Consider the following 26,114-nt stretch of genomic DNA (forward strand, 5'->3'; position numbering starts at 1 on the left):
TGATGGATGGATGGATGGATGGATTGTAAACGTATCGCCTTGGGCTCCAAAGAATCGAATACTTCACTCAGAGTTCATCCGTACGTGATAGATGATGTACGACTGATGGTAGCCTGGCTTAGCGTTCCCTTCACGCCACTACACCTGGTCCGTGTGCAAAGCGATTTGGGAGTTCATACAGTAGGTAACTACTACCAACTACCTCACTACCCTACTAACGATAACCTTTTCATTAACCTTCCAAACTTCTTTCTATCAAGAAGTAAACTAACTTCAACTCCAACTCCAACTCCAACTCCAACTCCAACTCCAACTCCAACTCCAACTTCAACTCCAACCTTCAGCTTCCCAACTTCAACTTCATTACTCTACCTTACAACTTTTTCAACATCAAAATCTACCTGCCTATTGTTTGTTCATCGTCACTTCCAACAACATACTTGGTACCCTCTTTTACAACATCTGTAAAAGTCTCACGGCTCTCTCTCTCTCTCTCTCTCTCATCACCACAGTCGCATTTCCAAAAGTCGCCAATATGAAGTTGACTTTCAAGGTATGTAACTACTTGTCCTTTTAACATCAACCACTCCATCAGTCCATGATACTAATTACCGTTGGTCGCACTCAGGATTTAAAGCAGCAGAAATTCGTCCTCGAGGCTGAACCTACTGAGCTTGTACGTTACCAAAATCTTTTCGATTTTCGACATCATTCTACCCTACCTTCATCGCAGCGTCATCTATCATTCGAATAATAGCTAACGCACATCACACAGGTCTCTGATGTCAAGGAGAAGATCTTCAAGGAGAAGGGATGGGAGGCGTCGCAACAAAAGTTGATCTATTCTGGTATGTTCTGCATTCGGCCGCAGATGTTTATGACTGGTCAGAGACTGTTGGCGCACATTTGACTAACAAAAATTTCAGGCAAAATCTTACAAGATGCGAATACTCTAGAGTCCTATCACATCGAGGAGAAGGGATTCATCGTTTGCATGATCACAAAGGTAAATATCCACTAATTGTCCCAACAATCTTCTCCCCATTTTTCTAACACTTGAGATAGCCCAAGGCTGCACCAGCTGCGTCATCTGCGCCTAAAGCTCCATCAACTCCCGCTCCAGCGACGGCTGCTACCCCCGCTCCACCTGCCGCGCCTGCGCATTCTTCAAGTACTCCAAATACCGCTGTCCCAGCAACACCATCTCCTGCTGGTGCCTCGATCCCAGCTGCTCAAGCCACGCCATCAAATGAAACTACTGGTCTTGCTATGGGAGCTGAGCGCTCAGCACAAATTGCTGAGATGGAAAGTATGGGTTTCGAGAGATCACAGATCGAAGCAGCCATGCGTGCTGCCTTTTACAACTCCGAACGCGCCATCGAATATTTATTGAATGTAGGTTTATCTTAGGTCAAAAAGTGATGACAATTACTAACATTTTTCTAGGGAATCCCAGAAAATCTTTTGCAAGAACAACGACAAGCTACACCAGCTGCACCCGCCGCTGGTCAAGCTTCATCTCCTCCCGCTGCTGGTGGCGAGGATGACCCAGTCGATCTTTTCCAAGCAGCTGCTGCAAATGCTGGTAATCGGGGTGGTGCTGCTCGTGGACGAGCTGGAGCTGGAGCCGATCTTTTGGCAGGTGCCGGAGCTGGAGCTGCAGCTGGTGGACTCGGTAACCTCGATTTCCTCCGAAACAATCCTCAATTCCAACAACTGCGACAAGTTGTTCAACAACAACCTCAGATGCTTGAGCCAATCCTCCAGCAAGTTGGGGCTGGTAACCCACAATTGGCCACTTTGATCAGTCAACATCCGGAGCAATTTTTACAACTTTTGAGTGAAAATGCCGATGATGATGCGCCACTTCCACCAGGAGCTCAGGCCATCGAGGTGACGCCAGATGAGCGTGATGCTATTGAGAGAGTAAGAAACACCCATCCTTTCTGTTTGCTTTTTGTTCCCACTAACAATCGGTAGTTATGTCGTCTCGGTTTCAATAGAGAGCAAGCCATCCAAGCCTATTTTGCATGCGACAAGAATGAAGAATTGGCTGCCAACTTCCTTTTCGAGCAACCTGAGGATGAGGAATAGATTTTGTTTCTTTGATTCTCGCGTCTCGGGTTAACTTTTTTCTATTTTACTCCCTTCTCATTGAGCGAATGAATGACGACGAATGAGCCTTTCCATTTACGTGTGGTAATACCGGAGAATGGGGGGAGATGTAAGGGAAGGGGTGGGGCGGAAATTAAGTGGTAGTAGGAGGCAGGCAGTCTATTTTCTCCCATACAAATTGGACGGCAGTGGATTGTAACCAACGATATACCTACGTTGCATAATTCTCCAATGACATAGCAACAATGTAACGTAGTTTATTACCATGAGAACTTTACTCTATCTAGATAGGGTACAGCGAATGGATGGATTAATTAACGAGAAAATCAATGTTGACAACAATGTTTACAGCAATGTATACTGATTCTTAATCTTTTGTTTTGAGAGGGCTAATCTAGGTTGAGGTGATGCAGCTGGGTTTATATCCATCAAACGCATAGGAGGGGTAGATCTGTTCATGTATACTCGTATGTAGCTTTTAATCCTTCTCATATCCCATCGTCAATTTACCACCCTGACATACGTCCCTATCTATGTACTTGCATTCACCCTCTCCAAGCGCTAACCGCCGATCCTTTTTCTTGTGCTCACTTTGCTTGCCGCGTCCTTCGAGGGTGGTGTTTGAGAGTACGGTAAACTTTATGCGGGTCCACCAATCAGAAGAAGGGAAAAAGGGCAAGATGTTACTCGACTGCTCGCATTGCATTTTTAATTGTTGATCCATGCATTTTTTGCAGATGGGTTAATGGGATGGGCGTACAACAATAAGACATACATACTTCAATTGATATTCCTACAACAACATCAGTTCCTTCGTTCTTTCACGAGCATCGTCATCTCATCTCTTGTTGGAGAAATCATTCATTGATATAGGTAGTGAAAGTCAAATCGTGTCTCGAAAACAACTTCACCCTTTATATTTCCAGAGTGGAAAAAAAAAAGGTACTAGGGATTTAATCCTAGACATACTACTACTACTAACCTCTACTCTCCGACTTTTCCAAGCTCCATCCACCCATTCATCAATCCATCATATTACTTTACTTTAACAAGCCAACAATTTCAAGATTCAACATGGAACCCCCTACATATTCCACGCGCTCGAAGCGTAAATCGTCAGAATTAGAACCCAATTCACCACCCCTTTCAAAAAAATCACGAACATCACTGGATCTTCCACCTTCTTCTCCATTATCTTCACCTTCCTCCACGTCAGCTGACCCCGTCTTGGCTCAATGTTCAATGGACTCTGAAAATCTTGATCTCGATGCCCACATACCTCTTCGAGGCGGATTTCGCGGGAGGGGTCGTGGACGCGGTCGAATTCGTGGTGGAGGGAGAGTTGGGAGAACTGGTAATGCGAAAATCCCCGTTGCCAGGGCGGGAGGTGTAGAGATTCTGGCGGGTGTGGCGGGCGGAAAAGCTACTCGTGGAAGAGGTGGCCATCGAGTGAAAAAATCAAGTAATGCGAGGATACAGAGTTTGTATCATCGGAAACAATTGCTGAAAACTCAGTATAAACAGGTGGCGCTGTTGCAGAGGGTCGCCCTGGATGTCATCTCAGATAAATCTTTACAGGCTATGAGTGAAGATCCCAAGTACCATGAGACGTTGCCCGAATATCAGATTGTGATGGATCAATTGGCTGAGAGATATGAAGAGAGAGTTGCGCTGTTGAAAGAGCAACGTAGGATTCAATTGGAATATGCAGAGAAGCAGAGGCAGTTTGGAGAGGATTACACTAGAGGGGTCTATGAGGTATGTCATTCTTTAGTTGTTATGATTATAAACCTTTTTAACGCGTGTATAGACACGAGTAGAATTGATTCAGGAGAAGTATGATTTAATGATCAAAAGAAGACTTATTGAAGAATATCAACAAATGGAAATTCGATCGGGTGCAGATAGTCCTTCTCAGCATAATGTAAGTCAAGGAGACATATTGTATACCAACGCCCATTAACGTTTGCCAGTTTAATCATTCACATATCAAAAGAATTCCTGAAAACACTTTTGTTCATCCTGCTGATGCGTGGGTCAATGGTGGTCGTGCTGCACAGCTTGCTGCTGAAGCGGAGAAAGAGAAAGGAAAAAAGCGGGGCGGCCGTGGAAAGAAATCCACAAAGTTACCTGCATCCCCATTCAAACCTTTGGATGTCATGATGCCGGATGACGGTGAAGTTGCGCCCAAGAAAACGGCTTTGTATCAACCCGCGACTTCATTATCTCTTGCCACTACTGTGGATGGAGATTCTGCAGCTCCCACCCCAGCCGAGTTGACCGAACAAGAAGATGCAGATGAGCTCGAAACTGATAAGTTTGGAGTTTACATACCTAATAAAGCAAGGCCTAGGAATGGCGATCCACCAAATAATCGCATCGTGGTCGAACCTCCATTTACTTTCGATCCAGATGAAATAGGTATCCGTCATCACTATTACAAAAAGTACAACAAGAATGATCTTCCTACGTTTATTGGAATGGATCCTTCTCCGCAACCAAAGACTTTTCATTATGATCCGTGGGTGAGAAATCATCATTCTACGAACAATCGACCAGAAGACTTGGATCAGACAATAGTCGAGACTCATAAATTACACCCGACTTTGGGTTTACCTGTGAAGGGATCTATAAATCCAACACTTACCACAAGGAGTGATTGGAGTAAGCCTGTAGCAGAGACCAAACCTGTTGTCTTCGTCGTCGAAACTCAAGATGAAGAATCACTCAAGCCAAGATTTGAGACTTCCCGATCCGCATGGATGGCACATACCGAAAGGGAATTTGCTGATCTTGGCGACCAGCTCAAGATGGCTGAATCATTAGAAGCGATTGGACTTCGTGATCCTATCCTTCGTCCGATCGAGCAAAAGGTCGAACCTCAAATCATTGGCAAGATTAGCGACGATTTGATGGAAGCTGTATCGGAGGCGGTAAATGTCTTAAATAAGCCTGTTCCTCCAACAGCATCCTCAATTAGAGCAACGTCAACAGCTCCTCCAACTTCGATACCTGGAACACCTGCGCCTGCACAAAGAACGCAAGGTTATGATCCAGTTCGTGATACTGGATATTCTCCTCATTTACGTCGGTCTCCAGTCAGAACTTATAACAACAAAACTTTAGATATCCTCGCCAATGCAGCCGAATTTCATGGGGCGTCTCTACCTCGTGGGGGATTACCGCAACCAATGATTCCAGCTCCAAGGCCAATGCAACAAATCCAATACACTTTTTCCCAACCGGAATTTTATAGACAACCTCCAGCATTTGTACCTCCACCACCACATATGACTCTTCCACCACCTTTACCTATGACTCTTCCCCCTCCTCAACCACTTCAGCAACAAACGCAATTCTTTCAATATGCTGGTCCTCCTCAAGCTCAAGGTGGTCCACATAATAAATATAAAGAGATTCTTCCTGCACCACCACAACCACAAAGACGTGTGCCGCCTCCTTCATTACCTGTGCCGCGAAGTAATGGATTTAATCCATTTGTAAATGGGACAGGGTATGGAAATAGTTCGGGAAGGGGACCTTGATATGATGAAATGCCGAAAAGCTTGTCCAAAAGAGAATAATTTGCGTGATCTTGGATATACAGTTTTGAGTTCTCACTCATATCACGCGCTTCCATTTCACTTCATTTGAAAATCCATGAGCGTTTTGTACAGTGGTGCATTTTTTCATTATAATTTTTTCATCCTCTGTATCAAAAAGTCAAACAATTTCATCGTTTTTTTGCTTCCAAATTGAAATAGGTGTAAAGTTCGGATTTGAGAGTCCTGTTAATAGTTATATATTTTTCATGAGTTTATCTCGAGAGTTAAGAAATCGGAATCCATCGGATTGGTCGGTAATGAAATAATTTTGAATTTTAGGGAATGGGGTGTAGTGCAGTTATAAAAGCAATTTGGGCGGGGGTTTGAGTCTTTTGGAATGGGGGAGTTTTTGATGAGGAGATAGGGGGTGGAAGAAGTGGTGGGGAGGATGGATATGGGAACTGAGGGATTTGGTGTTTCTATTACAGTAGAAGTAGGTAGAGTAGAAAATGGAAGCTTTTTGTTTTTCTTTTTCTTTCTTGGAAATTTTAGATTTTGAGATTTTGAAAAGGAGGAGAGAGGGAGGGATTTATATAGGATTTGTTGATGGGAATGTGAATGTGAATGTGAATATGGATGTGCATGTTTTTATGTGTGAAGGTGGAAGTTGATTGGAGATAGGAGATGGGAAAGGAAGATGAGAAATGGGAGTTTGGAGATTGGATTCTGAGAGCTTGGTTTGGGGGGGGTGTGCTTGAGGGGGATGGGGGGAGGGGATTAGGGGGGGGCGGGGGAGCGAGGTACTAGGAATTCGGCTTATGGAATTATGAGATGTGTTATTCTGTATAGCATAGGAACTGTGCAAAGGGAGGGGAACTTCCCCCCACCCCCCCCCTTTTTTCTTTGGGTAATGGGTTGGTTGGTTGGTTGGTTGGTTGGTTTATCTTGAATTCAATTAGATTTTGAATTTCTATTTTCGTTTCGCTTCACGTTGATTGAGATTGAGATTGAGATGGATATCGATATCGATATCTATTCGCATAAACAGAGTAGAATGGATGGGATGGGATGGAGAAAACACTATACGTGATGAATACGTGGAATTTGATGAGTGGATTATTATCATATTCTATATCATGATGATATCGAGTAGGCGATTCGGACTGGCAGGATTGATGTGCGCTGATTTGATTTTATGTCATGGGGATCTGGATTTGGATTTGGATTTGGGGGTTGAGGGGTTGAGGGGCTGAGGGGTTGAGGGGAGGATGTAAGGGTTGCTATGTGAGTATTATATTGTAGTAAATATTGGGGGTGGAGATGTAATGGTTGATATTGTGGGAAGGGTTTTTTAATGGTGGGAGAGATGGGATGAGATGTGATGAGATGAGATGAGATTTGTTGGTCTTGTGGTTATGATTGTGGGGATGTTGGGGATGTTTGGTGTAGATGTGTTGATAAATGATTTTCAAGTATATTGGTTGGTGGGTGTTGAATTTTCTTTTTGAATTTTCTTGCTTTCTTTCTTGCTTTCTTTGCTTTGCTTTCTTTGCCTTTCTTCAACTCGTACTAGGTATCATGATTTAATACCCTTTTTTCGATTCTCTCGTTTATTAGGGTCAAAGTGATATGATCTCATTCCAGAATAGTTAAGTGAAGATATATTGGAATACTCTATATTTTTATTCATCAAAACATCTTATCAAAATAATCATCTAGACTTCATTTTAACTGTTGGCAAGTAGATAAATGGTCTGATAATATTGAATCCTCTACTACAGTATGGAATCCATACATATCAGGGGTTGAATGGATGTAAAGATGTTAGTTATTAGAGACATCTGCATGCATGTGTTTTTGAATTGTTTATTTTGTTTTTACATATGACTTCCTGGATATGAAAATTCCCCTCCATAAGATTCAGATATGCGACTAAGCTAGGAAATTGATCTTAACATCTAATTTCTGATCCCCGAATAGCAGCGTAGGAGCTTTACTTACAAAATGATGTTCATACTACAAAACTGACCAGAAGGTCGTTGATTCCTTTGCTGCATGAAGCTAGCGCTTCTGGGAGTTGCGCATGCGAACGCACTCTGGGGCTTTGATTAATGTCATTGGATTTTGACCAGTACTGAAGTCTGAGGCGGGAAATCCAAGTGAGGAATCGGAAGGATTGAAGGGACTTGTGGGAACCTTGGGATATTACAACATGATGTTTCGAGATGTCAAGATGCCAGATTGTAAAGTGGGCTAGGGAGGATCATAAATGGATATCTGATTCTGATGTGTCGACTGCTTGGGAGAGGTGTGAACTGGGAAAGACTTTTCTTCCGTGGGATGTACACCTTTTGTTCCGGGAATTGTTTAATGAGAGTTGAGCATGTGGTGAAGATTGAAAGGCAAGAATGGATAGGATTATGGAAATTGTTACCATTCGTGGAGACTCTGGATTTGATAGAGTTTCAAGAGTGTGCAGATTTCATGAATAATTACTCAATTTCATTTGGGTACGGACAATGAATTTGGAACAAATGATTGACAGAAGTAACTTGAATATCTTCCCTCTTTTCAAAAATTTGCGAAAGCTAGGGTGTAGTGATATAATGCCCCGAAATTATTGTCTATAGGAATATAAGTCGAGAAAGAGATAGAGCGAAGTATTGTACCTACCTAGTTAATCTATGATCAGGAAAGAGTAAACAGCGTTAGCTCTATGAGGAATAGATTGTTTTCCGTGAATAAATACCTGACTCTCCAACGTATCCAAAAGGAAATGAAATCTTTGGCGATTAACTGTTTTGCATTTATACATCTGAATGTTCACTTACTATCAATTCAATCCTTATTGCTTTGTACGCAGAGTATTGCCAGAACGAATACATTAAAAAAGAAAGCCCCTTGTTCGTTATAGCATCTGTAATCATGGTAAATAGTCTCTTGTCAAACAACCTACGAGATCTTCTGCTAACTTTCCTGTAAAGGCTGTGCAGAATATCGACTATGGACAACATCTTCATTATCAAAATTATTTATCGAACCCCCATCGCCATAATCACGGAGCGTCCTGCGCTTGGGAAACAATGGAGAGTTATCAAAGGAAATGGGCATTTCCCGCCGTTCGGATTCTCTATGAAGTCCCAGAAATGTCGCCTGCGGGTGATCATTGTAATGACGGAACGATAACTTGGGAGACCTGCTCACAATTAAACGCCGAGACTCCCATGAGGGTTGGACCAGAACATGCTCAACATACGGGATATTGCATCACTAGAATAGTAAGCCGCTGTAGAAGTTGGAGGCCTCAACAATGGGACCCATTTGTTTGTTGTTATCACATTCTGACACGGGTGGAGACACAACTGAGGAAGGGCTATTGTCTTGGAGAGAACTGTCCGGGACTTGAGGGAGCAAAAAGTATCCCCGTCGTTGAGTACGATCCTGCGGCTTACTATTCAGGCGATAGGTTACAATACGAAAGGGAAAAGCTTGATTTGTTGAAAGCCGAGGAGGAAACTGGAAAGGATGTGAGGTTTCAATGGAAAAATGCGGATGGACCAGGCTATGAGACTTTTGAAGAGGAAAACTCACGATACATGTTTGGATTTCAAGGACGTAACAGAGTCCCCAAGCCGGTTATGAGCTACATACCGAATGACAGTTGGTGGCGGCCGCATTAGCAAACTGGATCCAAACAAAATTAGAAAATATGGACATGGTCAATTATTTTTACTCTTGTAGGTGGGGTGATTGCACGAAGATGAGCAGGTGGTTGAAGGGCATCATTTCGAGTTTGATGAAAAGACGAGAAATGCAAGTGGTATACTTGTGTGAATTCGCAAGAATAGGAATAAAAGGGATGTTTTTTGAGCTTTGATACATTGAATTGAGCGCGCATGAGGATATTGCGCTTGACTGCCTCTAAGATAATTGAATAGCTCTCCCAGAGATGGGTGGACTTTCATATACTTTCTAGTAGTTGCAAAACTTTTGGCTTCTACTTTTCTCACCAAAGTCGTAATGATGAATGAAAGACCAGATTTTGATTACTGGATACTGGTATTGTGCTCCCCTTGAGACTTCATGGTATGATCGCCTTCAATTGGAATTGTAGAAGCTCATGTCAGGTTTCCTTCATCTCAGAGGCACTTAAATTTGAGCTTGGTCAATGGTGATGAATTGGCATATACCTAGTATCTTTGAACCTCACTCTGATCCCACCATAATGATTTATATAACAAGCCAGCCCAGGGGTTTATGGGTCAAATCATCACCACCCAAGTATCACAAACGAAACCACTTAGTGTTCATTCTGATAGTGTTTTCCCTTTCAAAGCTCGGTCAGGATTCAGGACGGACTTATCCCAGTTGTGGTGTTGTGATGTTTACTTCATAAGCTGTGCTGTAGCCTGCCTGTAAGTAGGTATCTTCTAACACCACTCTAGTCGTCTCGACGAAATCCAAAGTGTTTGAATTAAAAGTATGACACCACCGGTACTTTTCAATGATGGGAATGGAGTGAAATACGCCACGTGATACAATGGTAACAGTCTATATACTGAGAGCAGGACTATTCGAGTAGCTAGGCTAGGTAGGCTCAGGTAGGTAGGCTTGAGCCACACCACAGTACACCTGGCCCTGTGACTCAGCGCGAGTACTACATCAATTGAATTCAACCAATCACAGAGTGCCCAGCTGCGTATATAAATAATGCTTCGAGATCATCAAATTACATGCGAGGTACTAGACAGCTAGGTATCCAATAACAATTGTGATATTATATTTGCCACACTTCACACTTCACACTTCACACTTCACACTTCACTCTTCATCCCTCACTCGTACTTCACTCTGAGCAAAAATGAGTCGAAAAGCATTTTAACTGTTTCTAGTAAATTTGGTAGATTTTAGCGCATTTATAAGAGTCATCCCACATGCAATCCCTGCTAGCGTACAATTGCTATCGAGAAAGGGTTTGCTGATTTTCCTGATAAATCCACTGCAGAGAACTTCGAAAATCTTCATTCAAATTGATAATTATCTACAAACCGCAACAATCAATCAATTCTTTCACTTTTTTTGATTAGAAAATCCTACCAGAAATAATACCAGATACTCAAGATCACACTTTCGCAAATAATTTAAATATGGCCGTTCGTGCGCAGTTTGAGAACTCGAATGAGTAAGTTTGCCTGCCTGCCTTACCCCTCCTCGATGGATGATATGATGAATTGGAGTGAGGGACGAGTACCCCACCATGGGTGGCACAATTGATATGATGGGTGTTGGAATGATGAGTTTGAACTGGCAATATGCCGAGGGAGAGAGAATGGATATCAATCACGAAGAATTTCGAATATTGGATAGGTTGCTGACAATTTGAATCTATCAGAGTCGGTGTCTTTGCTACATTGACAAACTCATATGCTTTGGTTGCTGTTGGCGCCAGTGAGAATTTCTACAGGTATGTGTATCCTCACGCTTTTATACTTTGGATGTCTGGCGCATTCCAGTCTTCTCTTGGTGGTTGAGCAAAAACTAATGAGGCGAACAAAAAGTGTATTCGAAGCAGAACTCCAAGATGTTATCCCAATTTGCCATGCCACCATCGCAGGAACTCGTATTATTGGACGTTTGACCGCAGGTAACAAGAAGGGACTTCTGGTACCAACGAGCACAACAGATCAGGAGTTGCAACATTTGAGAAATAGTTTACCGGACAGCGTTAAGATACAGGTGGGTTACTTTTCTATTATTCTGGGTGATTGAAGGGCTTTGCGACAGGTTTTGAGCTTTGCGATATTTGAAATAAGCTTGGCTTCACTGCTTCAAGGCTCTAATTCATTCTCCAAATACTAACAAACTACCAAACAGAGAATAGAAGAGAGACTCTCAGCTCTTGGAAATGTCATAGTATCAAACGATCATGTCGCCCTTGTCCATCCAGATCTTGAGCGCGAAACCGAAGAAATTATTGCCGATGTTCTCGGTGTTGAAGTTTTCCGTCAAACCATTGCCGACAATGTCCTTGTCGGATCCTACATGGCACTTTCCAACCAAGGTGGTATCGTCCATCCAAAAACCAGTATTCAAGATCAAGATGAATTATCTTCGTTATTACAAGTTCCATTGGTTGCCGGTAGTGTAAACAGAGGTAGCAGTGTAGTCGGTGCAGGTATGGTTGTCAATGACTGGATGGCCGTTACTGGATTGGATACTACGGCTACAGAATTAAGTGTGGTCGAGAGTGTATTCAGGCTGGGTGAGGGACAAGGCCCGAGTGATATTGCTGGAAAGAACAAGGATACCATGGTGGAGAGTTTCTATTAAGTTCTTTGGTAGTAGATGTGTATATGACGAATTTCGGAGGATCTAAGACTTCAGTCTTGTGGCTTCACTTCCCTCTGACAATGTTTAATAGATGCCATGGGGTATTTGCTAGCAAGGGAGCAATCTCTCCCACTGCTGAGATATGATAGATAGGGTAAACTGGTCGTTTGATGGCCCTAAATGGAGCTTTTCCCTCCCCATGCTAAAGTTCTGGCTTGCAGATTTGCATGATCCTCAAGCGGTGAAATTGGACCTGCAACTCTATTTAAACGGCTATATTGATATATGATCTCATTCTTGAGCGCAGTGGGCCATCTTCCTCTAGCAGACGAGATTTCGTTGGGGTGAATTGCTAGACCAATATTCCAGCCTGTCAGTCCATGTATGTACTTTTCAATAAAACAGTGCATCAATATAGCTTTGAAGAATTGCAAATAGTGTCCATACAAGAATTGTTGTGACAAATAGCCGTGAGCGAGTGGTAGTTCAATCTGATTTCTCTGGACCTCTCCGATACCCTATGAATTCCTTAACTGGATTCGATCTGGACCCTTCGACTCGGATGCAGAATTCTGAGAAGTGGCACGTGACCAACCCGCTTTCTTCGTGTTTTATAAGTCCGTGCGCGGCGCAGGTGATATCAACGCGTTTGCTCTTTTCGAAAAGAAAGTTCACCTTTACTTTACTTTTACCTTTTTCGAAATTTGTTTTTCTTACCATATTTTCGTGTTTAATTTTTTGATTCAGAAGTCCCTCTGGAATCTTTCAATGATGTTTTAGCAAAAAGGTTGATTGAAAGTGCAAATATCATCATCGCCACGGGACAAAGTTTGTTGGTGAAGGAAAGGATATTTTATACCGTGAGAAGAAAAGAAAGGACGAGGGAGAGGGAGAGGGACTAGAAATAAACAGACTGAGGGATAAAAATGGATGGGGGCGTGTCAGAGACGGATTTGGGGATGGATTTTATTGAACAGTGGGATTGGCAGCGGTTTAGGGAGGCCGAAAGTATGGAGCTGGAGGATGAAGAGGATAGTGTGATTCGAACGCAAGTGAGCGTTGAGAACGGAGAAAAGATGAATGAGACGACAAGAGATGTTGGTCGGATGGGAGGGGTTGGTGAGGTGGGTCAGGGGGGATCACAAAGTATGGGGTTAACACAGTATGATGGGCCGGCTGATGATGAGGTTGTGATTGGGAAAAATGGATCGGTGTCAGAAATTGGCATTGACGATGTTGATGAGGGATCGCGCCAAATGATTTTGCTCCAATGCGATGATCAGGCTGTATCCATATCGAAAACCAGTAGTGGAGATGTCGATGTGAGCTCTCGATGTGATGATGAAGCAGCCTCAAATCTACCTACGGAGGAAGGGTTGAACACAAACGCTCACGTGGCTCAAAAGCAAAGAATGGTTACGGAAGATGTTGAGCCGTACAAGGAAGAGAGTGGGGTGATTTTGCAAAAAGGCGATGATACAGCAGATGAGCAAGAAGACAAAGAGATGAATCTAGCTGGTGATAAAAGCACTCCGGAATTCCCTGGGGCCGAGATTGGCAATCAAGAATTGGTCAAAGTTGATGAATCAGCTCTACTCGAGGAAACTCGTAAGAATACTTCAGAGTCAATCACAACAACTACTGAAATGACAATTGACTCTAGTCTCATCGCGGATGTCGATCCTTTCGGGGGAAACAAGTCTTTTGAAGAACAAATCTACCAAAAGTCAGATGATAAGATCAAGGATTCGGGCTTAGGCAGCGAGAATATTGCGTCGGAGGGGGGCGATGACATCTTGAACTCGGAAGAAGCCATTACTGAGATGGGAGCTGCGCCTGTAATTGATAAGCCTATTGATGGAGAGAACAATCAAATCGGAGGAATTCGTGACAATTTTCCAACTTCGAACATCACTTGTTCCGAAACGGCTGTCGAGACTGAAATGATTGTCAACAAAGACGCACATTCTGGAAACGAAGATATTGGTGCTGAAAGCATTACCAGCGGCTGCCTGAGTAATGAAGATTTAAGGAGCCTTGAAGGGAAGCCAAGCTCGATATCTATTATGGAACATTCACCTGCCAAATCCGCACCCGGAGACAATTTTTCTAGAGGAGTCCCGTCAATAGATGAGAGTATCATGAATTCCGCGAATATGGAGAGTCTGTCAAATCTCACGCATATTCAAGATCTTGGAATTCCTAATCAACTACCTGTGGAGGATGACAGCTTGGATGATGTTGAATTGCCTTCACTTCCCAGATTGAAAGCTCCAGTACAGCCAAGACAAGTAGAAATTCCGGATAGTGATGCGATCACAGAGCCAAGTCAACATTCTCCGCAAAAACTCAGTCATAATAGGAATACATTCGATAGCTCGGTGAAATATGGAAAGAATGTGGAAATGGCTATAGGAGTCGATGCGGTGGTCAGAGAAAAAAATGAGAATACGGAAGCCGAAGCCGAAGCCGAAGACCTTCTGAGCTCGTTTGGGAGAGAATGTGCTACAAGCTCCATAGACCCAAAGAAAAATCTCAAAGAACTAGAAATGATGGAATCTGAAACTCCACAGAATGGTATAGATGATTCAAAACAAATTGAAAAGTCGGTTGGGCGTGTACCGATTGGTTCTGCCGGGAAAGTGGAGGAAGATTCTAGATCCGACGAAGATGACATGGATCTTCACCCGCTCTCTACTCAGACATCACCTCAGAAACCAACAAATAAGAGGGGTCGACCACCAGGAATAAGAAGATTTAAAATGGCCAATCGTCAAGCTGACGAAGAAAGTATTGAGAGTAAAGAAGTGCTTGTCGAGGCTGATTCAAATAAGCCATTGAGCGCGGAGGACGAGAAAATCCTCAGTGTTACTAGTCATGCGGCCGAGAAAAAGAAACGAGGCAGGCCATCTACTAGGAAAATTTCTACATCATCTGCCGATGAGCTTGTCAACAAATCAGAGGAAGCAACGAAACATACAGCTTCTACAGATGCCACAGGTGATGATTTCTCTCCGAATAGCCCCGCACCCGAGAAGAAAAAGCGAGGACGACCATCTAGTAGGAAGACCTCCTTGTTATCTGCTGATGAGCTTGCCATAGAAGATGATAAAGCAGCTATGGATGTACCGGAAGGCTACGAAGCCACTTTCATCAACAATCCAGCCAATCCACATTCATCTCCCAGAAGACCCCCAGAAGACAAGTTGTATCCAAGTAGCCCTACACCTAAGAAGAGAAAACGCGGAAGGCCATCGGGGAGAACAACTTCTATCTTGCCTACCGTCACGAATGATGGTGACGATCTTGAGATGAAGACGGCTTTGATGGATGAAGAGACTATACATTTGAATATCGGTCACAAATCGACAGATGAGCCAGCTGCAAACTCTCCTCTTCATATCACGCAAGAAGAGAAGAGAAAAGGAAGACCGGCGGGTAGAAAGTCTTCAGGTTTGATTCCTGAGAAGAAGTATTCTGAGGGGCCAGACGAAAAATTGGATGAGTCAGATGACCTGACAGCAAGAGCCTCAGTCAAGATTGTTGATAATCATGATGAATCCGAAATCAACGATACGGTCGATGGAATACCCACCAATTCGTCTTCACCTGTCAAGAAAAAGAGAGGAAGACCAGCCAGTAGAAAATCTTCCGGCTTGAGTCTCAAGACAACTAACACTGAAGAAGTTACCAGACATGATTCAAGTAATGTTTCAGTGATCATTCCCATAGATATTGAAACGGAACAAGCTACGCCTAGTCGAAACTCTACTGAAAAGCATATTGCTATCCCATCTTCATCGGTCAAGAGAAAGAGAGGAAGGCCTGCAGGACGTAAATCTTCTGGGATCGAAGCAGAACATACAGACGCTGATGAGTTGTTATACGAGACTTCACCATTGCCTCACGGTGATTTTAATGTACAAGACACTACAGATGGGGAAGCAATTGATGATTCGGATGAAAGCTCGGCTGTACGACCTAAAAAAAGAGGTCGATCTGGTCGAAAATTATCTGAACTTAATCCTGAGAAAATACACGTCAACCAAGCTGTCAATGATAGCTCTGAAATTATTGCAACGGAAGGGACCTTTGAAAGCATTGCTAAGGAGTCTATAGGCGATGTCAATTCCACTGATGAACTAGCTGATCTCGATTCCTCACCAGTGAAGAGGATGAGAGGAAGACCTGCTAGCCGAAAGGTGTCTCGACTAAGTCCCAAAAAGACAACCATTGACGAAGCTTCAGAAGAGACTCCAATCACCCCAAAGAATACTCTTACAGATGCTGGTATCCGCAAGCCTGTATCCAGGACGCAATCCGTTGATGAGCCGCAAACTTTTGCCAATACATCACCAGAGAAGAAAAAGAGAGGTAGACAGGGTAGTCGCAAGGTCTCCGCGGTGACTATTCCAAACAAGGGGTCCATTAAACCTCCAGAAGCAAGTCAGGTGGACATTGTATCACAAGAGACCGTAGCCGCAAGCGTTGATCAACCAGTTGTGGTCATTTCTTCGCCAGAGAAAAGGAAAAGAGGTAGACCTTCCAATCACAACTCTTCTAGTGTCAGTGCCGTAAACAAAGATATCATTGAAACTGGCGAAGCGAGTTCTAGCAATGCTGCCGCAAAAGCTTCCGACAAAGTTGTGGATGTCGATATCAACGAACCTGCACCTGATGCAAGCCTGCCGGTCAATACTTCACCCGAGAAGAGAAAAAAAGGTCGACCTGCCCGCAAAGCTTCTAGCTTGAATACCGAGAGTGCTACCATAAAGAATAAGTCAGATGATGTTGTTAGTAGTGGCAAGAATATCCCTACTGAGATTGTCGACTCAGATGAGGAAGAAGATGCGCTGCTCAATGAATCGTCGCCTCCCAAGAAATTTAAGCCAGAACCAAGGAAGAGAGGCCGACCATCTGGAACTAAAGACTTGGGTGCCAGTACTGAAGACATGAAATCTGGCGAAGAAGATTTGACAGAGGTATTGAGCGCTAGGGCTAAGAGTGGTGAGACAAATCAGATGGATACACAGATTGAGGGAAAACCTTCGGCATCAGAGAAGAAGAAACGAGGTCGACCCTCCGCAGCCAAATCTAGGCGAATCAGTAATAGCGATTCTGATTCTGCAGAGGAAGAACAACAATTACCCGACAAAGTTGAGCTTCGTAACATTGAAAGTGAGGACTTTGATGAGGAAGAAGCTGATGGACAAGAAGAGCCGGTGATTGAAAAAAAGAAAAGGGGAAGGCCAAGCTTACTCAAGAACAAAGGGAAGCAGATTGCAAAAGCTGAAGAGCCTGCAGATCAAGATGTCATTATTAATGAAAAGATATCTATCGCCGGTGGTACTAAAGATAAAGTATCCGGAAGTCAGGTGTCCACATCGTCAAACACTTCCTCCCAACGCCAAGATGCGTTTTTAGCCGAGATCAAAGCGATGAAACTTGTAAGTTTATAGTCTCCCTTTGATACCATATTTCCTTTTTCTTCCTCAATATATTAACTGATTCTATCTATAGACATCAATTCAAACACGCAATGCGAATCTCAAAGCCGAGATTGCGCAAAAGCGCGAGAAAATACAGGAAATCACGGAAGGATTGGAGAAACCGGCGAAGCAAACGGTCAAGAGACATATTAAGTTGTTGCATGATTATAATGATATCAAAGATGTGGGACAGGGACTGCTGGGTATGATTGCTGATAATAGGGGTGTGAGGGTGGGGGAACTGTATGAGGAATTTGGGGTGGGGATTGCGGATTAGAGGGGTTGATGAGAGGGGAATGGAGGAAATGGAAAGAATGTCCAGCGAGATTGGCGATGAGCGAATCTCGGGGAGAGGAAAGATATAAGGATGAGTATAAAAGCAAGAAATGAGTATATTGCTAATGGGGTGCTTTTGGTTTGCTTTCTTTATTCTATGATACCATTTTGCCTACTGTTTGCTGGGGCGTAGTAGATGTTTTTTTATCTGGGGGAGAAAATATCAAAGGAGCTGGGCTATTGAATGTGTAATGCTTGCTTGTGCAATGAGATGGAGATGGATGGGAATAGAATTTTCTCTTTGATAATGTTATATAAACACAGGTAGTTGCGTAGGTAGCTGTAGTAGCTTTATATACAATAGGAGGCTTTTTTACTATCTATCATGTTTATATGGAAATGAGCATTATATTATGATGGAATTGAAATAACCTTTCCGGAATAGTACCTTAGTACTTGATGCCAGATACCGTATGAATCTAATAGCTTTGTATTGGTTGGTATTCTTTGAGAGGTTAAATGAAGACGTGTGGGAGTATGGAATCTCGCTTGGAGAAGTTCATAAGAGTGTGAAGAAAATAGAAAAGATGGGGTTTATTAACATTTACTTCAAAGTCACGAACACTTTTATTATACTATTTTAATTATCAGATGGTTTAGTCCAATAGATGGCCTATTTTCAAGGACGAGATAGTGACTATTGCCTGATCCCTTCGTAGACCTAAATATTATTCATAGCTTCAAAAACTCACTTCCCCTCAAATCCTCAAACTCCTCACCCTCCCTACAATCCACCCCCTCCTTCAGCACCCTCTCCACCTCTTCCCCCACCTCTCCCTCCCCATTCAACAAATCAAAATACCCGCTCTTGACCCCCTCCTCCCCCAACAATCTCACCGCAACCTCCGCCACATCCCCTCTGGTAACCTTCCCCTGTCCCCTGGTCTTGCCCAAACTCACCTTCCCCGTCTCCTCCTCATCACTCAGCGTCCCCGGCCTCAAATCTATCCACATCATATCTTTTCTCTCCTCTCCCAACACGACTAATGCTTGATCTGCCGCTAACTTCGCTTTGTAGTAATCGGGAAGAACTTCCGTGTTGACTTTCTGTACATATGTCCAATCTTCTTCGCTCCACCATGGGGCTCGCGAGCGACGGCATATGAGCGCAGAGACGAGGAGAAATTTGCTGATGGAGGGAGTAGAGAGAGAGGCCCGGATGAAGTGGATACAGGCTTTCTGATCGATGGCGTAGGTGCGGTCTTTGGAGCCTTTGCCGCCGGCTCCTGGTGATTCGCAATAGCTTTAGTCAGTATTTCATTTCTTCAATCGCAATCGCAATCGCACTCTCCGACCCTTCCTTCCCAAGAATAAGAATAAGAATAAGAATAAGAAAGGGGAAATGGAGAAAATCATACCAGCACACCAAATAACCCAATCAGCTTTCACCTTTTCCAAAATCTCCTTCGCGTCACTCTCGTTCTTCACATCTTCTATGCTGGATACGAGCACCTCGAGATTTCCGGCGCTACTTTTGGGGGCGCGAGAGGCGGCAGCTAGGATATCGGACTTGTGCTCCGGATTGCGGATCATGGAAATGAGGTTCCAGGATCGAGAGAGGATTTTGGGAGTGAGCAGGAGAGAAACTTTACCGTGCCCGCCGAGGAGGAGAATGCGCGGGGTAGAGGGTGACATTTTTTTTTTTTTTTGGTGTGAGAGGAGTTGATGGTTTGAGTGTTGTTTTGGTTTTGTGAGGTGGGAAAAACTTGGTGGGAGAGAATTAATGATTTGGTATTTGAATGTTTAAATAGATGGCGGATATTAGTTATTAGTAGCTATTAACCCGAGTTGATATAATTGTTTGACGTTGTTGTTGTGGTGGGTGAGAATGCGGGGTCGAATGGCATTATAATTAGTGGAACTTAGTGGGGAATCTTCGATTACGTCATAATCTATCTACTTACCGAGCCTACTACAGTATGTGCCTCTACGTAAGCGAAATAAGAAACAGAAGTTAAGTATCGTTCAAAAGGACTTTGATAATTCGAATCTCTCTTAGATATTGTATTAAATGCATATAGTTTTTACTGTTTATAAAGAGAGTTCAATTTTTTGTTTAATCTTTTTAGAATCTAATATTTGATTTAAAATGAATTTATAATTCAGTCAGGAAGTTCTTTGAAAGAGGATTCGATTCCTCTTATTTCGCTTACGTAGAGTGTACTTACCTACCTATTACATCCTATTGGTAGGAGAAAAATCAGACGGAATTTGATTATTTAAATTTATATTGGAATCCTATGATTGGTTATCGTGGAGGATAGCTATGTTACTTAGTTACTTTGAGTAAAGGAATTATAGAAATGAATATTGACAATAAACAAGATTGACTTGAGGATTAATTACAATCAATCAATCTATATCATCTTAGCTAACTAACATCCTAGGGAAAGAGCTATGATCTCTACTGATTGTTCAGACTATTGGTGATTTGTAGTGGATCAGGGACTAAGTACAAGGTATATGTCAAGATGAATTGATCCTTGATCGGATGCTCAAACTAATGAGTCGTAGAATCTCCATCCCAAACAGCTTCCAAAATCCAAAGGTTAGAATCAGCAGGTTGCTTCCCTCCCTTGAATGTAAACCTTGGATCCGCATCTTCGAAAAGTTTCGCCTAATCTTTTTTTTTCTCTTTCCCTCGAGTCTAGATCTCAAACGTTCCTCGCACCATCTAGGCAAATTTCCTGGCTCCGGAAGCACATTATCGTTGATGACACTGCGCGCACTTTTTTGAGAGCGGGAATGTGGTTGCGCAGTATTCGAACACAGTAATATTTGTCAGATCAGTTGTGGAAAATCCATCGGAAGAAATAGATGTTTGCATTCTTGAGTGGCTGGTCTTTCAGCAAGTCATGGGCTATGAACTTGATCTTGTCTGATGGCTCCAAGGGGATTGTCTTAGCACCAGCTTCAACTACTGGTGGAAGATCTTGAACAATAAAGTTGAGGTCATGGAATGCTTTCGCAAGTCGTGTACAGGCAAAGCCATGCGAGCCGCCAACCTGTTGATTTATTAGCGGGATTGATAAATCAAGAATTGCAGAAACATTACATACATCAACAACAGTACCATTACCAACCTCCTGCCAGGAGTAGTTATCAATGACGTATTGAAGATCGTATCCTGTACCCTCTGTCCAAGCTTTCATGGCACTGCCAAAACGTTTTGCTCGTGCTGGATTCTGGGACAAAACTTCGGATACAGATTTATCCGTACCATTCGCAAGCGCAAACCACTGTAGAAGCTCATCAGTCTAAGTATCTGCACTTTGTGTCAAGGGACTGTACAGTTTCACTTAGCTCTTGGGATCCCGGATGCTTCACTATAGCGTTAACCGTCTAGGTTGCGGCTTGCCATAGCTTATCGGAGGTGGTCTCAACCCAATCAGCTATTTGCTGATCTTCTGCTATCATCCTGGATGCAGCTGTGTGAGCAACAACGCCCCTCTTCGATTCCTTGCATAGGCGTAAAATTATAGCATGACGAAGAATATGACGAACGTCAAGCTCATTGACACTACATCTTTTTGCGATATCGGCATAAGAAACTTCTTCATGAATCGGAATGCTTTTCGTAATATCAAAGCGACTAATTGCTTGCATGCTTATGAGCCAATCATGCTTTAACAAATTAGTAAAGAGCTTAGTAGTTGCTTTTGTGTATACTCACGGTTAATTTCATTAAATACTCCTTGGGCCCAAGAATGAGATCATGAAGCATCAAAGTTGCATCAGTAAGCTCTGATCGAGCAGCTTCGAGTTCTGGAGCATCTGAAGGGACGATTGGCTCGGTAGGAGCGTCAACATCGAATGATGGGGACTTTGGGCCTTGACTGCTTAAGTAGTGATCAATTTTGGCAGTATTTGCCGATATTATCGCAGCTAGTTCAGTGATTGTTGGTTGCGCCATGATGAAGTGAAGAAGTATTGTTGAAGGACTTTTCTCGAGGAAGAAGGAGGGGCAATATATGTTGAGAGCAAAGAGGGCTCTGGTAAGAAATGACCGTTGAGATGTTGCGGAGATTACATTCCGGGCTGCAGACATGCCGTAAAGAAGGGGCGCAGAAACCGCATCTGACAGATGTTCTTAATGCAATAAGAAAGCCTAAGATCAATATTCGAATGTAGTAGGTAGCATTGGCTATCTTGATTCTGCAAGTGCCGCATGTGCTGGCGTGTTGATTTTGTAAATTAAAAATGAAGAACTTCACACGCCGGGAGAAGTGTTCCTAGCCATCAAACAGGGAAAGACTATAATAGGATACAAATCAGAGAATCAATTTTATAGCTACTACAGTCTAGTTACATCGATTGAGAAAATTACAATAAACCGAGACCTCGCTATCCAAGAAAACCGTTGATCGTAACTATGGCGTCTGTAATTACAATCATTTTGATTAAAATTAATCAGGTCTTCAAAGCTTCAGCTTCTCCCGTTTCATGAATAAGGCCATGAGGAGCGATGATGCAACGGCGGCCATTGGCGACACAATTTGCCTCCTGCACCGATCATATCAGACATGAACAGATCCGAAACGAGATATGAAGATGGACAGAATTGACATTCTTACCAGAAGAGATTTTTTCCAGATGCCGCAAGGAGGAAGGCTACAGGGAGCCAAGCTAATTTATCGACTGATGAAAACTGTCGGACGACTGCGGACTGCACGTCAGCAACGATTGTGTTATCAAGTGAGAGTAGAAAGGTTGATGATAAAATCGAAAGAACCACAAGAGCCCATCGAGCGCCAGTGACAATACGAGGTGGAGATTAAGAGGGGATCCCGTCGATGCTTGGGGTCTTTGAAACCTCCTTGTCCTTTTCAGGTGTCGCAATCAGGATCTCTTCCGAGGTAGGTTCAGAAGCCACTGAAAGATCCAGGGTAGGCGCCTTCTGCTATACTTCGAGATCAGCATTCATTTCGCTGGCCATAATGAAGAATTCTGAAAGTCTCCAGAAGCGGGTGTTGGCTAGTCTTGAAAGATGCCTTGATGAAATACCAAGATTTGACTTGTACTGAGTTTTCACCATTCATATCGGTAGTGTCCGGATCATGATTACACATGCGATGTGACACAGCCACATGCATCCTAGAAAGCCTATGAATGGAACTTTTCATATGCGTTAAGATGATCAACACATAATCGGTGAGGGTGATGGAGATGAAGAGACTTCAACACTTCCCGGGTATATCTCCCGCCGCCCTGAAGAAGAGTAGATTCATGTCAATGTACGAATATCTATAGATTCCTTCAGCAAATAATCAATGTGCAGCATCCTCCAGTTGGTATGTAGTTGTAAACCTTTCACTTCATACCGTTATGTTCGCCCAGCACCTGCGCGGCGCAATCATTTTGGTCGAGTAGATTCTCCTTTCGGATATTACCAACATCAAAACCAATACCCTACTATCCGAGTATGCCCGAGGCCAAATACTGTTCCATTGGTACTCGCCAACTGGATCATCAGCAACTAATCCAACGGCCCGGTGCACGTTGGCGGCGATGTTCTGCAGCATCCATCACAGTAGCAATGGACTGTCAGTCATTCTTATTATGGAATAGATTCTCAAGTACCATGTAGTTGTATTTTACGGCAAAAACTCGATGATAGTGGAGTATTGTACAGTCCTTCTTGATCTGCCAAGTCTTTTCCGTTTACAACTTGCAAATTCATAGCGCTTTAGAGATTTTGCGCATGTCTTTTTACCATGGAATTTCAGGTCATTTCAGGTCAACACAGACCGCAGTCTGCGGGGAAGGTATGCATGCTTACCTAGCCACCTGAGCCACCTGAGCCACTTGCACGAATCGGTACAAATATGTAGAATTGGTTACAACTCCATATATCCTTCAAACGCTTCATTTCGCTTCGACCTCTTTCTCGGTGCCGTCTTCGTTGAACCAGGCATAAGCAATAGCATCATCGTCATCTGCACCATCGGTGAAATCGCCAGCCACAACGGTAGTACCCAAATGAGCAGCTTGTTGCTCTACTCCTATTACTGCACCTGTATAGCCCCTGTTAGATCTTCATCCATCGACAAAGTTGATGCGTCATTTACGAGCCTGGGCCATCTATACTGGCTTTGTGAGAGCCTTTCTCGAGCCATTATTGCAGGGGCTACAAGGGTAAAGGGAAGACTGGTGGGGTGCATTTTGATGTCTACATGTGGAGAAGTAGATTTGAAGTAAAGTGGTATTGACGATGACTTTGTCTTGAAAAGAACGATTCAATATATCGAAGTTTGATAGAGTAAATTGGATTTCCCAGAGGAAGGAAGAAAGCTTTAATAATTGGCCTTTGAATCTCTTGACTGAGTCTTGTCTTGCTAATAAGAAAGTAGCAGCCTAGAAATCCTTGGTCCATGATATGACCGAATACCTCCTCGGTCATGCCGTCGAATTCGATAATGTGGTTCAATTTAGTACCGGTTATCAAGAGCTGGAAATCGATGCCGTGAATTACTCTTTCCTGTCCCGTTCTGTCTGAAATTGAACACAACGTTAAGGAATTCATGAATCTTATATCGAGGACATTATCTAGTTCACGAATCTGACATGATAATCAAACTGTTTGGAGCTACTACTCTGTAGGTAGGTCCACGGGTGCATTTGATAGCTCGTTACCTAAGCCACATCAGCCACATCAGCCACATTAGGTAGCCACCCGTGCGTGAACCAGTAGAATGATCGAGGTCGTGGGTGTCAAAGTGCACGGATAATTACGACACGTGACCATGACGGCTAGCCTAGCCTAGCCCTATGTTTCTCGTACTCCCTCCAACATTACACCACCTCAATTACCTTGACATCTTCAAATAGTGAGAGGAACCTGAATGATCTATGATTATCATAGTTGGCAGAACAATCTTGCCGCTCCAGCGAAAAAAAATACGTCTTCCTTTATGTAAAGATCTCGCGTCTTGGGAATTCACCATCTCCTGCCATGAGAGCTTCTTCCTTTCTTCTCCGCTCTCCTTCACATTTCAGTGCACCATGTCACTAGAATTGATTTAATATCAAATTTACACGAACCAGATAAGATTCTTTTGCCTGTAGGGTGGTATGTGTGGGGAGCTAAATTGCAGTGGTTGTTCGAATTCAAGGAGTGAGTGCGACATGATATCATGATATACACAGGATCCAGAGAGTCATGAGAGTTATGCCCCAGTGATGTTGCAGCATCACTTTCCATTTTATGTCAAGATGAATTTGCATGCGTTATTTCACCTTTTCGGCAAACTCCTGAGTAACAAAAATGAATCATGCATAGATTATTTCATTTTATCGTTAATAGCAGGAGTTTTACCACTTATTGGGGACCGGGAACCACTCATCTACGCTAGTGTGGTTACTCAACCTCGCACAACTTATCAGATTTCTAACTTGGCTTCCACGTCAACCACAAAATACATACATATTACTTCAATCATGTTGACTAGTAGGTGGTTAGCAACTAAGTACGAGTGTATGATTTTCCTCGGTCGAGGCAGCACCGAGATAGTTGTCAAATGTTTACAGAGTCGTACATTCTAAACCTCGAGAATGAAGGTCATTTGGAAGAGCAGCAAGTGAATCAGGGTTTGAGCACAATAATTGATGTGCTTTCAAGTGAAACTACAGAAAGGTTGAAGTACGTTTGCAAGCTATTAGATTAGATTGTCGCCTCTCACATTGTTTCTTCTTCATCCCAAATTAGATTGGTCCGGATAAACATCAATTGCTGCTGTTCACAACATCATGATGGTCATTCTGTAACTATCTGTTTTCGGCAGCTCGTGGCATCTTGCAAGAGGCTCGTTTGGGGTTCCGCGAGAAACACGGCTGGCTGAATCTCTCCTCTACCAGATTTTCAATGCTTCACAAAGCACAAAGTGACATTTTTCTATGGGATATTGCCTTGATTTGTATTCAGTAAGGCATCAAGGTTGGCTGAATTTTCTCCTACGGCAGAATTATCCCTATTTAAGGATAGTTGTGGCACGATTGTATGTATGGTCGTATGCAATATGGTCTCCTTCTGCTTTGGATAAGAATTCATGGCTGACTGAATCTATTTTCTGCAACTTACATGTTGCTGTTCGATGTAAATCGCGACTCAGCTGCACGGTATGTTGTGCTGCCGTGCAATAATTTTAGGAGCGTAAAGCGGGGTTGAAATCATGGAAGAATAGCAAAGTGCCTATCGGCTCACGGTTGTGGTCCACCTGTGAGCTGATACACAATCACAGCATCTTCGTGAACTAATTTAATTGTTGTCTCTTCTTGGTGAAGAATTCACAGGTGGATGTCA

General features: G+C 43.1%; 9 protein-coding genes across 9 annotated transcripts; 5 read left to right on the forward strand and 4 right to left on the reverse strand.

Annotated features, from left to right (window-relative positions):
• Positions 1–535: 535 nt before the first annotated feature.
• Positions 536–2,094, forward strand: EAF01_007212 (uncharacterized protein; the record flags this gene model as incomplete). The annotated part of the gene is made up of 7 exons (XM_038915467.1): positions 536–553; positions 629–676; positions 776–848; positions 927–1,006; positions 1,066–1,395; positions 1,447–1,926; positions 1,981–2,094. 7 exons carry the CDS (start codon positions 536–538, stop codon positions 2,092–2,094), a joined length of 1,143 nt encoding a protein of 380 aa, XP_038769105.1.
• A 1,095-nt stretch (positions 2,095–3,189) lies between these two features.
• Positions 3,190–5,660, forward strand: EAF01_007213 (uncharacterized protein; the record flags this gene model as incomplete). Its single annotated transcript, XM_038915468.1, has 3 exons — positions 3,190–3,873; positions 3,926–4,039; positions 4,089–5,660. The coding sequence occupies 3 exons, from the start codon at positions 3,190–3,192 to the stop codon at positions 5,658–5,660; spliced, it is 2,370 nt and encodes a 789-aa protein (XP_038769106.1).
• A 3,083-nt stretch (positions 5,661–8,743) lies between these two features.
• EAF01_007214 (uncharacterized protein) lies at positions 8,744–9,340 on the forward strand (the record flags this gene model as incomplete). The annotated part of the gene is made up of 1 exon (XM_038915469.1): positions 8,744–9,340. One exon carries the CDS (start codon positions 8,744–8,746, stop codon positions 9,338–9,340), a length of 597 nt encoding a protein of 198 aa, XP_038769107.1.
• A 1,467-nt stretch (positions 9,341–10,807) lies between these two features.
• Positions 10,808–11,990, forward strand: EAF01_007215 (uncharacterized protein; the record flags this gene model as incomplete). Its single annotated transcript, XM_038915470.1, has 4 exons — positions 10,808–10,842; positions 11,053–11,124; positions 11,219–11,396; positions 11,535–11,990. The coding sequence occupies 4 exons, from the start codon at positions 10,808–10,810 to the stop codon at positions 11,988–11,990; spliced, it is 741 nt and encodes a 246-aa protein (XP_038769108.1).
• Positions 11,991–12,916: 926 nt separating this feature from the next.
• Positions 12,917–17,756, forward strand: EAF01_007216 (uncharacterized protein; the record flags this gene model as incomplete). Its single annotated transcript, XM_038915471.1, has 2 exons — positions 12,917–17,437; positions 17,511–17,756. 2 exons carry the CDS (start codon positions 12,917–12,919, stop codon positions 17,754–17,756), a joined length of 4,767 nt encoding a protein of 1,588 aa, XP_038769109.1.
• Positions 17,757–18,487: 731 nt separating this feature from the next.
• Positions 18,488–19,450, reverse strand: EAF01_007217 (uncharacterized protein; the record flags this gene model as incomplete). The annotated part of the gene is made up of 2 exons (XM_038915472.1): positions 18,488–19,041; positions 19,174–19,450. 2 exons carry the CDS (start codon positions 19,448–19,450, stop codon positions 18,488–18,490), a joined length of 831 nt encoding a protein of 276 aa, XP_038769110.1.
• Positions 19,451–20,601: 1,151 nt separating this feature from the next.
• EAF01_007218 (uncharacterized protein) lies at positions 20,602–21,728 on the reverse strand (the record flags this gene model as incomplete). Its single annotated transcript, XM_038915473.1, has 5 exons — positions 20,602–20,820; positions 20,875–21,072; positions 21,107–21,157; positions 21,200–21,439; positions 21,489–21,728. 5 exons carry the CDS (start codon positions 21,726–21,728, stop codon positions 20,602–20,604), a joined length of 948 nt encoding a protein of 315 aa, XP_038769111.1.
• Positions 21,729–22,233: 505 nt separating this feature from the next.
• Positions 22,234–22,751, reverse strand: EAF01_007219 (uncharacterized protein; the record flags this gene model as incomplete). The annotated part of the gene is made up of 3 exons (XM_038915474.1): positions 22,234–22,318; positions 22,390–22,481; positions 22,722–22,751. 3 exons carry the CDS (start codon positions 22,749–22,751, stop codon positions 22,234–22,236), a joined length of 207 nt encoding a protein of 68 aa, XP_038769112.1.
• A 709-nt stretch (positions 22,752–23,460) lies between these two features.
• On the reverse strand, positions 23,461–24,028 carry EAF01_007220 (uncharacterized protein). The gene is made up of 2 exons (XM_038915475.1): positions 23,884–24,028; positions 23,461–23,829 (listed from the first exon to the last, which is right to left on the reverse strand). The coding sequence occupies exons 1-2, from the start codon at positions 23,894–23,896 to the stop codon at positions 23,681–23,683; spliced, it is 162 nt and encodes a 53-aa protein (XP_038769113.1). The 5' UTR covers positions 23,897–24,028; the 3' UTR covers positions 23,461–23,680.
• Between the last annotated feature and the right edge of the window lie 2,086 nt (positions 24,029–26,114).

Source organism: Botrytis porri (assembly GCF_014898465.1).
Source record: "Botrytis porri strain MUCL 3234 chromosome Unknown BPOR_009, whole genome shotgun sequence".
Classification (NCBI taxonomy): Eukaryota; Fungi; Ascomycota; class Leotiomycetes; order Helotiales; family Sclerotiniaceae; genus Botrytis; species Botrytis porri.